The 12138-nt window shown below is 71.3% G+C and overlaps 1 protein-coding gene across 2 annotated transcripts; it reads right to left on the bottom strand.

Annotated features, from left to right (window-relative positions):
* Positions 1-20: 20 nt before the first annotated feature.
* RAPGEFL1 (Rap guanine nucleotide exchange factor like 1) lies at positions 21-8459 on the bottom strand. Of its 2 annotated transcripts, XM_063354719.1 has the most exons (15): positions 7916-8459; positions 5617-5695; positions 5006-5156; positions 4829-4926; positions 4374-4486; positions 4041-4208; positions 3839-3936; positions 3562-3684; positions 3268-3446; positions 3079-3169; positions 2877-2927; positions 2495-2582; positions 2326-2390; positions 1975-2029; positions 21-229 (listed from the first exon to the last, which is right to left on the bottom strand). In XM_063354719.1, the coding sequence occupies exons 1-15, from the start codon at positions 8322-8324 to the stop codon at positions 105-107; spliced, it is 1893 nt and encodes a 630-aa protein (XP_063210789.1). In that variant the 5' UTR covers positions 8325-8459; the 3' UTR covers positions 21-104. The 2 variants fall into 2 exon arrangements, with proteins under 2 accessions (XP_063210789.1, XP_063210788.1); XM_063354718.1 differs by lacking the exon at positions 21-229 and having other exon boundaries at positions 1669-2029.
* Between the last annotated feature and the right edge of the window lie 3679 nt (positions 8460-12138).

The raw sequence follows: 12138 nt of genomic DNA, 5'->3' as shown, positions 1-12138 counted from the left end.
ACTGCACCCCCCCACCCCCACCCCCCCCCTTGCCCCCGCTGGGCAAAGTGCGTCAGTGCTGGGGGGACGCGGGGCCCCCCCCGGGGCAGGGCCCCCCCCCGGGCTCACTGGGCGCCGGGCTCCAGCTTGTAGGAGAGCTCGAAGAGCAGGTTCTGGTTGTCGATGACCCGCAGCTGCCGCACGTAGGCCTTGGTCTGCAGCTGCCCCGGGGAGGCCTCCAGCTCCAGGCCTGTGGGGGGGACAGGCAGCCCCCAGCACAGGGCGGGATGGGATGGGATGCGGGAAAGGGGATGGGGATGCGGGGATGGGATGCAGGGATGCGGGAAAGGGGATGGGGATGCAGAGATGGGATGCAGGGATGGGGATTGGATGCAGGGATGCGGGAAAGGGGATGGGGATGCAGAGATGGGATGCAGGGATGCGGGAAAGAGGATGAGATGCAGGGATGGGGATGTGGGAAAGGGAATGGGGATAAGGGGATGGGGATGCAGGGATGGGGAGTGGATGCAGGGATGCGGGAAAGGGGATGGGGATGCAGGGATGGGATGCAGGGATGGGGGAAAGGGGATGGGGAGGCAGAGATGGGATGCAGGGATGGGGATTGGATGCAGGGATGCGGGAAAGGGGATGGGGATGCAGAGATGGGATGCAGGGATGGGGGAAAGGGGATGGGATGCAGGGATGGGGATGCGGGAAAGGGGATGGGATGCAGGGATGGGGATGCGGGAAAGGGGATGGGGATGCGGGGATGGGGATGCGGGAAAGGGGATGGGGATGGGATGCAGGGATGGGGATGCGGGAAAGGGGATGGGGATGCAGGGATGGGATGCAGGGATGGGATGCAGGGATGGGATGCAGGGATGGGGATTGGATGCAGGGATGGGGGAAAGGGGATGGGATGCAGGGATGGGGATGCGGGAAAGGGGATGGGGATGCAGGGATGGGATGCAGGGATGGGGATTGGATGCAGGGATGGGGGAAAGGGGATGGGATGCAGGGATGGGGATGCGGGAAAGCGGATGGGGATGCGGGAAAGGGGATGGGGATGCAGAGATGGGATGCAGGGATGGGGATTGGATGCAGGGATGCGGGAAAGGGGATGAGGATGCAGGGATGGGATGCAGGGATGGGGATTGGATGCAGGGATGCGGGAAAGGGGATGGGGATGCAGAGATGGGATGCAGGGATGGGGGAAAGAGGATGAGATGCAGGGATGGGGATGTGGGAAAGGGAATGGGGATAAGGGGATGGGGATGCAGGGATGGGGAGTGGATGCAGGGATGCGGGAAAGGGGATGGGGATGCGGGAAAGGGGATGGGGATGCAGGGATGGGATGCAGGGATGCGGGAAAGGGGATGGGGACGGAGGGATGGGGATGCAGGGATGGGGATGGGATGCAGGGGGAGGATGGGGATGCAGGGATGCGGGAAGGGGGATGGGATGCAGAGATGGGGATGCAGGGATGCGGGAAAGGGGATGGGGATGCAGGGATTTGGGAAAGGGGATGCGGGAAAGGGGATGGAGATGCAGGGATGGGATGCAGCGTTGTCGGGAATGGGGATGGGGATGCAGGGATGGGATAGGAATGCAGGGATGTGGGAAAAGGGATGGGGATGCGGGAAGGGGGATGGGAACGGGGGATGGGATGCGGGGATGAAGGGATGGGGATGCAGGGATGAGGGAAAGGGGAAGGGGATGCAGGGATGGGATGGGATAGGGATGCAGGGACGGGGACGCGGGGACGGGAATGCAGGGACGCAGGAAGGGGGGCGCAGGGGTGAAGAGATGCCGGGATGAAGAGCTATGGGGATGTGGGTCCAGACACATCCCTGTCCCGCAGGGCCAGCACCGGGGGTGGTGGGGCCACACACACCCCCCTGTCCCATGGGATCAGCCCCCTCCCGCAGCGCTGGCCCCTCGCCCCTGCCCGGCCGGGCCTGTGGGGGTCCCGGCCCCCCCCCACCCCGTACTCACAGAGCGGGCGGCTCCGATACTTTCGGATGGTTCTCACTTTCTCAGCGATGCAGTGCTGGGGCAGAGAGCACCCCCCCTGTCAGCCCCCGGCCCCACGGGACCCTGCCCGGCCCCCTGGGGACCACCTGCCCCCCCAGACCCTGGGGACTGTCTCCCCCCTCTGGGACCCTGCTGCTCACCCTGGGGCATCCCCACCCCCAGGGACCCCCCCAGGGCTGCTATTCTGCACCCCTGGGACCCCCACCCCCCACCCCACTGCAGGGCCACAGCCCCTCGGTGGGGCCCCCCTTCCCTGGCCTCACCCCGGGGGTCTCTCTGCCACCTTCCCCCCCCATGGCGAGGGGCACCCACCAGTTTCTCCACGTTGACCAGCCCATCCAGGAGGGTCTTGCTGCCTTCGTGCAGGAAGGTCAGATCTGGGGGCGAGCAAGGGGTGAGGGGGGGGGTCCCGTGGGGCAGCAGCGAGACCCCGGCCCACACGGGGTGCGGGCAGCCCCCGTGCCCCCCCACCCCCCCTCACCTTTGAGGATGAGCGGCACAAAGGGGATGAGGGGGGGTTTCATCTTGGCCAGCACCTCGCGGTAGGTCTTGTGGTTCCTGCAGGGGTCCTGGGGGCAGGAATTGTGGGGGGGGTGGGGGGGTCAGGGCTGGGGGGGGGGCAGCTCCCCGTGGGTGCCAGCACCCTGCCCTGGACCCCCCCGCCACACTGGCTGCCACGGGACCAGGGCCGTGGCCATCACTGGTGGTCTGGGGTGGGGGGGACAAGGACACCCTGGGACGGTGTGGGAACATCCCCCCCCCTGCCCACCGGCTCCCCAGATACCCCCTGGGAGGGGCGGGGGGGAGGGAGGGGGGGCACAGGGGTTCCCCCAATGCCCGCGGGGAGCCCGGGCACCTCTCACCGTCAAGTTCTCGAACTTCCGAAACAGGTTCTTGAATTTTCCCGGGAGCTTCTGCAAGACAAACCCGGGGGGGGGGCAGCCATGAGCACCCGGGGATGGGACCACGAGCGCTCAAGGGAGGGCCACGAGCACCCAAGGTGGGGCGGGGGGGGTCAAGAAGCACTCGGGGGGGGGTGTCCAGGGCACCCCCCCAGCCCCTCACCTCCCAGGTGAGGCGCAGGCGGCTGATGGCGGCGTTGTTGAGCCCGATGACGATGGCGTAGAAGGAGAGCATGTCCTGGTTCTGCTTGCATCTGGAAGGTGGCGGGGCGGGGGGGGGGGGGGGCGTAGGGAGGGTGAGGGGGTGGCGGTGGGGGGACACCGACATCGCCCCCCCCGTCCCCGCACTCACATGGCGGCGATCTTGATGAGCTTCTTGAGGAGGTGGGCGCGCTTGCCCAGCGACTCGCAGAGCAGCAGCTCGGTGCCCACCCAGTGCTGCACCTCGCTGCAGCGCTGCAGCAGCAGCTCCAGGTTGGCCGTCTCCCGCCGGCCCCGCTCCCCGTGGAACACGTAATCCACGAACTCCAGCTGCCGGCGTTGGGGGACACGCGCGCACACACATCGCCAGGGGCTCCCCCAGGCACGCAGCAGCCCGTCCCCGTCCCCGTCGTACCCCCCAAGACCCTCCGCCACCCCCCGCTACCTCGTGGATGCAGCGGAAGAGCTCCCAGTGGAAGGCGGTGAGGTGGTTGGCGATCTCCTCCGGCTCCGCGCGGTGGATCTCCGTGTCCCCCGGCACCACCTGGATCTCCTCGGGCAGCGGCACCTGCGAGGGGACACGAGGACGGAGACCCTCGGAAGGTGCTGGAGCAGGCGGCTGGACCACGGGGGTGACCCCTCTTCCACCCAGGGGGTCACTGCAGCGGCGGGGGCTGGAGCGGGGGGAGGCTGGGGGTGTCCCGGCACGGCGCGGTGCTCACCAGGGAGTCGAAGGTGTCCCTGGTGCAGGCGAAGAGGTGGCTGTTGATGCCCAGGGTGGTGAAGACACACTCCTCGCTGGGCTGCAGCACCGCTTTCTCTGCGGGCAGAGCGCGGGCAGGGGGTCAGCGCCAGCCGGACACCCCCCCTCCGCCATTCCCTGCCTGCAACCCCCCCCTTCTCCAAACCCAGCCCCGCGGGCACCTCCGGACGAGGCCATGGTGACGAGGATGAGGGCGTCTTCGCGGGCGCTCTGCTCCTCCGAGTACTGCAGCTTCTCGGTGACGGAGGTCAGGATGTCCTGCACCGAGGCCGAGAGGCGGCTGCGGATGGTGACGTACGAGTGGTCGGGCATGTACACGCGGCAGAAAACTGGGGAGAGGCGAGCGGGGTGTCAGGGAAACGCCGGATCCCACACCGGAGCCGGAGTGTACCGGAGCCCCGACTGGGGAAACCGAGGCACGGAGCAGGCGAGGCCTCTCACGGCTGCCGACGGGACGGGGAAGGGACTCCCGTCACCCGGCCACGGTCACTCACTCTCGTCGGAGCCCCGGAAAGCCACCCGCGTCTGCAGGCACGAGTCGATGCGACGGAAGTGCCTGAACAGCGGTTTCACCTGCTTGTTCGGGGGGGGCGTCTCGTCGGCCACCCTGCGGCACCGGCGCGGGGTCAGGCGAGGCTCCGGCACGGCTCGGGGTGCGACACCCGGGGGTGCTGGCCGTGCCGGGGCCCCGGCACGGCCAGCACCCCCGGGTGTCGCACCCCGAGCCGTGCCGGGGTGCTCTGCCAGAGTCGGGGGGGGGCCAAACCCCCCACCCAGGTCCTTTCTCATCACCAAAGGGCTGCTAATGAGCTAATGACCCACCCCCCCCCGCCCAGCCCCTGGGCATCCCCCGGGACCACAACTCCCTGTCCCTCCCTGGCACACCCCGACCCCCAAGACCCTCTGGGGACCCCCCCCCCGTCCCATCGTCCCCCCCAACTCAACTCACTTGAGCTCCACGGTCTCCACGAGCTGGTGCAGCTTGAGGATGTCGTCCTCCAGGTCATGGTAGAGGGACGTGTCCTTCATGATGAGCAGGTAGAGCTCCTGGGGGGGGGTGTGGGGGGTCAGGACTGGGTGGGATGGAGTGAGAGAGGGGAGGGGGGCAGCAGGGTGGAACCCCCACCTTGATGACTTTGCCGGCGCTTTCCTCCTCCTGCAGCAGCCCCTTGTAGGTCTCGAGGAAATGCAGCAGCACGGCCAGCACTGCCCGCTTGCGCCGCAGCCCGGCCCCCTCCTCCCAGCGCGGCGGGGGGCTGCCGCCCGCCAGCACGAAGGTGGCACCCGTCAAGGAGGTGCCACGGCAAAGAGGGACCCCGGCCTGCGGCCACCCGCTGTCCCCGGCCACCCCGCTTCCGAGCGTCTCCATGCCCACCCCGCTGCCCACCTTGTGCCCAGACCCCTGCCCTCCTCGCGGCACCCCCACCCTCGGGGCACCCCAATTCCCTCCTTGCCGCTCCCATGGGTGTGTTGTGTGTCCCCCCCCCCCCCCCGCCACGCTGCCCTCCTCTTTGCAACCCTACGCCCACCCCTGTGCCACCCTCATGTCCCCCTCCATGCCCGACCTCGGACCCCTCCCCACAGCCCTCCTGCCCACCCTCATTGCACCCCGGTGCCTTCCTCAGACCCCTCCCCATCGCACCCTCATGCCCACCCTCGTGGCACCCCAACGCCCTCCCCGCACCCCCCCAACCCCCCCCACCCCCTCGCCCCCCGTGGCCCCCCCCCCAAGGATATTGCTGGTGCAGCTGCTGCAGGAAGCGCTCGGTGGGCAGGAAGAGCGAGTGCGTGAGCACGATGTCGTCCAGCAGCGACTCTGGGGGGAGACGGGGGCGGGGGGGGGCAGGTGTGGGCACCCCGCTGCACAGCCCCCCTACCGACACCCCCAGAGCCCCCTCCCCGACACCCCACACAGCAGCGGGCAGCCGAGGGGAGCGATGCCAATTGCCAAGACGATGCCGGGAGCCGCCGAGCCCAACGCCGAACCCCCCCCCCTCCCTGCACCCGGCACTGGCTCACGGACCCGCTCCCAGCCCCACAGGGCCACCGGGGCCCGGCAGGAGCGCGGCGCAGGGGCAGAGGTGCCGGCAGGGCAGGACCTGAGCCACGACGCCCTGGCATTCCTGCCGGCCCTGGCGAGAGCCCGGCCACGGGGAAACGAGGACACGGCTCAGGGCAACAGGGAAACTGAGGCAGGCGGCGGCAACAACTTCAGGCAGCCGCGCTCCGGGCACGCTGCGCCGGTGCCTGCAGTGGGGCTCTCTGGGCCAGCACAGGAGGCACCGGCCCCGGGGAGGGTGTTTTGGCCCGTCCTGGCCGGGAGAGTCGCGGGGCTGACGCCGGTGGCGGTGCCCAGCAGTGCCAGCACCCAGCCACCGCCGCGACCTTTGGACGAGGCACCGCTCCTCGTGGAGCAGCCCTCGACCCTGGGACCCGAGCGGGTCTCCGGCTGGATGGGTGCCCAGGGGGCTGTGCCCGTGCGCCCCAGGGATGCCGTGGTGGCACCCTAGTGCCCCCACAGGGCCCTTTCAAGGTCCAAGGACCCGTCCCCGCAGGACGGGCTGTGCCGAGCAAACCCCCGGCCACCTCCAGTAACCCGGCCACGGATCTGTGCCAAGCCGGGGCTGAGGCTCCCCCGACACAACCGTGCCGGGGCACAGCGCCCGTGGGGAATGAGCTGCCACCAAAAACGGGACACGGCAGTCTGGGGCACAGGCAGGACCCACGGGCCCCCCCAGCCCAGCCCCCCAGCACCGCAGGGCCGGTGCCCCACGTCCAGCATCCTGCACCCGCATCAGGGCCGGGATGAGGAGGGGCGCCGGCAGCGTGGGGGCGCCCCCAGGGCAGGTACACGGCCCCCAGATCCCCCACCCCACCTGCCCCGGCTGCAGCCCCCTCCCGGGCTCAGCCTGGGGGGCAGAAGGCGCCAAACACACACCCCCCCTCCCCGCTCCTGCAGGGTGCAGTCCCCTCCAGCCCTGCCTCAGTTTCCCCATCCCTCTGCAGCACCCACAACATCTCCCAGAGCCGCAGGCACCATGAGCGGGCGCAGGGATGGCTTTCCCGCACCAGGAGAACGTGGCTGGTGGAGCCCCCAGACCCCCACACTGGGTCCTGCCCCCCCCCGGCTCCCCGCCAGCCCGGGCACCGCCGGGCCGGGCCTGGCAGCATGTTGGCACAGGCAGGGCCTGGCGCTGCCAGTCCCATCTCGCTCCTACCCGAAAGGCTCCCCAGTGTCGGGGGGTGAGCCCCACCCCGGCCCCGGGCGTGCCTGGAGCGTGGGGCTGGCAGCGGGTCAGGGTGTCCCAGTGCCCCCCAGGACACCCCACATCCCGGCAGCCAAGCGGGGTCGGCCGGAGCAGGGATCCCCATGGCGTGGGAGCACTCCCAGCCCGGCTCCGTGCATCCAAAACCACCCCGGCATGGGGAGCCGCGGCGGGACGGCAGCGGGGCGCGGGGAAGGGGTGTCTGCCCGGCCCCCCCAACCGCTGCGGCTCCCGTCGGGGCTAATTTTAGCACCGGGAAAACGTTAAAGATTAACCGGGAGGCTGATGGCTCCGCGTGGCGCGGCGGCAGTCGGTGCCCGGCCAACCTTGGCCTCCACTGGGCCTGGCGCTGCCACCGAGCTCGCTGCCACACTGAGCCCCCGCGGTACCCCCGGGACCCCCGCGCACCCCGCAACGCCCCCGCGCACCCCGCTGCCACGGGCCACCGGGGACCCAACCTGACCTTGCCACCCCAACCGGGCACCCTGCTGCGCCCTGCGCGGTGCCACCCGCCTCGCCCCGCACCCGGCGCCCCCGACCCCGGCATCCCCCACCCCGACGCCCATCACCGCATCCCCCGGGCAGCAGCCGGGCGCCCGTCACCCACCCCCGGCCCCCCCGCCCAGTGCCGCCCGCTGCCGCATCCCGCCTCCCCTCCAGCATCCCCCGCCCGCGGCGCCCCCGCAGCGCCTCCCGCCGGTGCCCCCCCCCCCCCATACACCCGTCCGCGCCCCCGGGGGTCCCGCACGGCCGCCCCCGCCCCCCGGTACCTGCTCCGCAGCCGCGGCCGTGCGCGCCGCCCGCCGGCAGCCGCTCCAGCAACGCGGCCAGGAGCCGCTCGGGGGGCGCGGGGGCGGCGGGGCCGCAGCCGCAGCAGCAGCGGGCGGCGGGCGGCGGCTCCGGGCTCGGCGGTTCCCGGTCCCGGTCTCCCCCCGGGGACGGTTCCTCCGGGGAGCGGAGCGGCGCCTCCGGGGGCCGCAGCTCCAGCCAGCGGCCCTCGCCCCCCGGCTGCGGCCCCGCCGGCCCCGCCGGTTCCTCGGGGGAGGGGGGCGGGCGCGACAGGCTCTGCCGCCGCGGTCCCGGTACCGATCCCTGCCCCGGTGCCGGTCCCGGTGCGGCGGCGGGGCGGGCGGGCAGGTGCGAGCCCGGCTTCTTCAGCAACTTCTCCAGCGGCTTCATGGCCGCCCGGGCGCGGCGGCGGCGGCGGCGGCTCAGGGGGCCATGGGCGGCGGCGGCGGCGGGGAGGCTCCGCTCGGCTCCCGGTCGGGCTCGGGCCCCGGCGCCGCTCCCCGCCCGCCGCGCCGCCGCCAGCGCCAGCGCCCGCCCCGCCGCCCCGCCCCGCCGCCGCCCCCGGCCCCGCCGCCGGCACCTGCCCGCCCCCGCCGCACCGGCAACGGCACCGGGGACCGAGCCCTCCCGGGGATGCGGTGGCACCGGCGGCGGGCACCCAGCGGGGACACGGTCGCCCCCCCACCCCGCCCGGTAGCCCCGCACAGGTGATGCGTTGCACACCCCCGTACCGCCCCCCCGCCCCCGTCCCCCGCAGAACCGTAACAGCGGCAACGCGGCCACACGCCCCCGCGCGATCCGTCACGCACCGGGGACACATTGGCACAGCCCCCGCACCCCCCCGCCGCCGTGCAGCCTGGCGGGGGGGGGACACACGTAGCCCCCCCCCCACCCCCGCTGTCACACCAGCGGCACCATCGCGCACCCCGAAAGGACACAATGTCACCCCCCCCCCCCATGTGCTGTCTCACACCCGTGTCACACCCGTGTCACACCCCCGGCACACCCCGACGCCCTGTCCCCCAGCACACCCCCGTGCCCTCCCCCCCGCCCCGCCGTGCCAGCCCCACACCCTGGCAGCCTTGGGGCACACGGGACCGTCCCCCACCATGGTGTCCCCTCCGCGGGGGGGGGGGGGACGGGGGACACACATCCCCAGGCGTGGGGTGACCCGCTCCTGCCCCCCGCCCCCCCCCCCCCAGCCCAGCCCTCTGCGCCCCTTCGCAGCGTGGGAAAGGGCCAGGGGTGGGTGCGGGACCCCCCACCCTGGCAGGGCACCCCCCAGGGACGGGGCCGCCCCGCGGGCAGGGCTGGGCAGGTTGGGGCGCTGCCTGGCCCCCCCCGTCCCCCCCCGCCCCGCGCTGCCTGCCAGGCCGGGAACAGGCCCTGCCGGGCTGGCAGGCCAGGACAGGTGCCGGGGCAGGGCAGGGTGGGACGTGGCGCCCGCCTGGGGCAGAGCCACCGTGCCTCCCCCCCTCTCCGCCGCCCCGCTGGGTGCCCAGCACCCCCCCGGCCCCAGCACCGCAGCCCCCAGCCCCGCCACGAGCGGCTGGGGAGGCACCGTGGAGGGGTCCCGCTCTGCAGCCCCGTGGGCACAGCGATGGTGGTGACAGCAACGGGGGGACAGACCCTGTCCCCCCCCACCCCCGCGACCATCCCCCGGGGTTCGCTCCCTGCGACAGCCACGGAGTGGGACGAGGAGGGACACGGCCGGTGACCCCGTAGCCCCCGCCGTGCCCGGGCAGGCAAACCCAGGGGGTTCGGGAGGGATGGAGGGGACGGGGGTCCCGGCGGCTCCCGCTTTGTTCCCGCTTCGCCTCCACCCGGCAGTTGCTTGGCAACTCCATCCGCGCGGCTGCAGGGAAGCGTCAAAACGCGTCCCCACGTCCCCATCCCCAGCTACGCGGGGGCCTGGTAGGATGGCATAGCACGGCACGGCCATTGTCTGCCCCATGGCACCTCCATCCGCCCCGCCAGGCCCCCAGCACTCAGACCCCCCCCAGGATCCCAAAACGTTCCCTCCCGGCTGAGCTGCTCTGTCCCCTCTGCCAGGGGCGGCCATCGAGGGTGCCCGGCCCCGGGTACAAGCGGTCCCCACTCCCGGGCTGCGGCTGCACAGAGAGGGCCTTCCAACAGCAGAGGTTGGAGGAGGCAGGAGGGGAAACTGAGGCACAGGGAGGTCGCGCTTGCCAGTGGCAGCGGGGCTGCAGGCGGGAGAGACCCAGAGCATCCGAGGGTCGCGCTCAGCCCCGGGAAACGCACCCCAGATCCGGGCCCATCGGCTCGACCCAGCTCCTCTCCCCCAGCTCGGCAGGGACGGGGGCACCGCTGGCGCAGAGAGAGCTATTAGCTTAATTAATTTGCTGTTATTTCTCCTAACGAGCTGGGATCTAGAGCAGGCGCTTCCCTCCCAAAGCCTGCGCCTCCATTTGCAGCCGCGCTGCGTTCCCCCGCCCCGGCAGCCGAGCGGGGGGTGCGAAGCCTCCAGGCACCGCTCAAAACAGACCTTGTGTGGGAGGGAAAAATTACACCCAGGGAAAAATCCCTCCCCGAGCCAGCGCCTTAACCCACTTCCCCGCTGCAGCCCTGGGAGAGGGGATCTCGGCATTTGGGGAAGGGGAGAGCCCCTGCTGGAGGGGCTTCGCCTGTGGCAGCTCCTCCGCGGGGTCTCTGCCATGGTCCGAGCTGGCCCCTGACCGGGCTCAGCCCTGAGCCCTCTGCCAGGGAGGGAAACTGAGGCAGGGGGGCAGCGAGGGAAGAGGCAGGAGGTCGATGGCTCCCACCTCTGCTGCCGGAGGGGTTCTGGGACTCCACCAGCGAGGGCAGGAGCTGAGGAGAGCAGAAAGGGGCAGGGGGACAGTTGAGGTGCACCCACCCTCCACCGCGGGGTCTCTGTCCTTCCCCTTCCCCACGCGTCCCCCAGCCCCGAGCCACCTGGGGGGGGCTGCAGGAGGGCAGACCCCACGGCGGTGCCCCCTCGACACCCCTGAGACACCGGGGGTGTGCCAGGAGGGTGCGGGAGGAGGGTAGGTGCCACCCACCCCCCCGTTTGCCGTGGGAAGCCGGGCCGGGGGCCAGGCGGCGGCTGCGGTGCCGAGGCGGAGGGAGGCAGCGCGGCGCAGAAGCGCGCGGGCGGCAGCTCCCGCACCACCTACACACCACTTGTTCCTTCCCCACCAGCGAGAGAGGCTGCAGGGAGAGGAGGAGGAGGGGGCTCGCTTCTGCGCCGAGCCCCGCTGCCGGGGCAGAGCCGGGCTCGGGGACCCGCTGCTCCCCGAGGACACCAGCGCAAGGGCAAGGGCGGCTCTTCCAGCGCCACCAGGAGCTCCTGGGAAGGGGAGAGCAGCTCCCGGCACACGGCTGAGCTTTCCAACACGGCGGTGGAAGGGACATGGGTCCTCCTGGGGACGCGCACGCTGTCCCTGCAGGTCTCAGCCTGAGGAAAGAGAGACAAGAGAGGCGGCTGCTTTCTAAAATGTGTTCTCATCTGCGTGCCGATACAATGCTGGTTACAAATGTGCACTCCTAAGGGACAGGAATCCAAAGAAACAAAACCAAAAACCCATCACAGGGCTGTAAGGCCCAGGACTTCCGTCGCGCGACCGATATGTTAACGACACATTTCAGCCTTAAGGCAGAGAAACAGGTACCTTTCCAACAGAAGGGATTTCTGCTTTGAAAACGTCGCTTTGACATCTGAAATTAGGTACAAAAGGTCATCGAGCTACAAACAACAAACAAAGAAGGTATTTCTGCCGGAGAGCCAGGCACGCGTGACATCTCCACGAGAGAGCGGGCAGGTGGGGCGCTGGGCACCCCCGCCTTGCCGCAGATGGGGACGCGGAGGCCAAGCCGCCGCTCGCTTGGAGCGGCGACGATGATCCCCCCCCTCGCCGAGTGGCCTGCGCCAGCAGCTGGCACTTGCCCACGCTGCCCCAGCACGTGCCGGGGGCGAGCGGCAGGGATCGGCAGCCTTCGCCTTTGCCAAGTTTCCTAATGCAATCTGCAAAGGGCTGCGAGGCCGCCGCCAAGCCCGAGGAGCGTGGCTGGGAGCCGGAGCCGCCGCGCCTGCCGCGGTGCCGGCGGGATGCGTGCTGCAGAGAGGCGGCGCAGTGCTGTGCTGCGGCGTGGGCCGGACAGCCGGGCCCGGCTTGGCACGCTCGGCGCTGCGGTGCCAGTCGCCCCGGCAGATCGGCTTCCAAAT

This window comes from Chroicocephalus ridibundus, chromosome 17 (genome assembly GCF_963924245.1).
Source record: "Chroicocephalus ridibundus chromosome 17, bChrRid1.1, whole genome shotgun sequence".
Taxonomy (NCBI): domain Eukaryota; kingdom Metazoa; phylum Chordata; class Aves; order Charadriiformes; family Laridae; genus Chroicocephalus; species Chroicocephalus ridibundus.
Note: the sequence above shows the minus strand (reverse complement) of the source record. Positions and strands in the feature narration are given on the sequence as shown.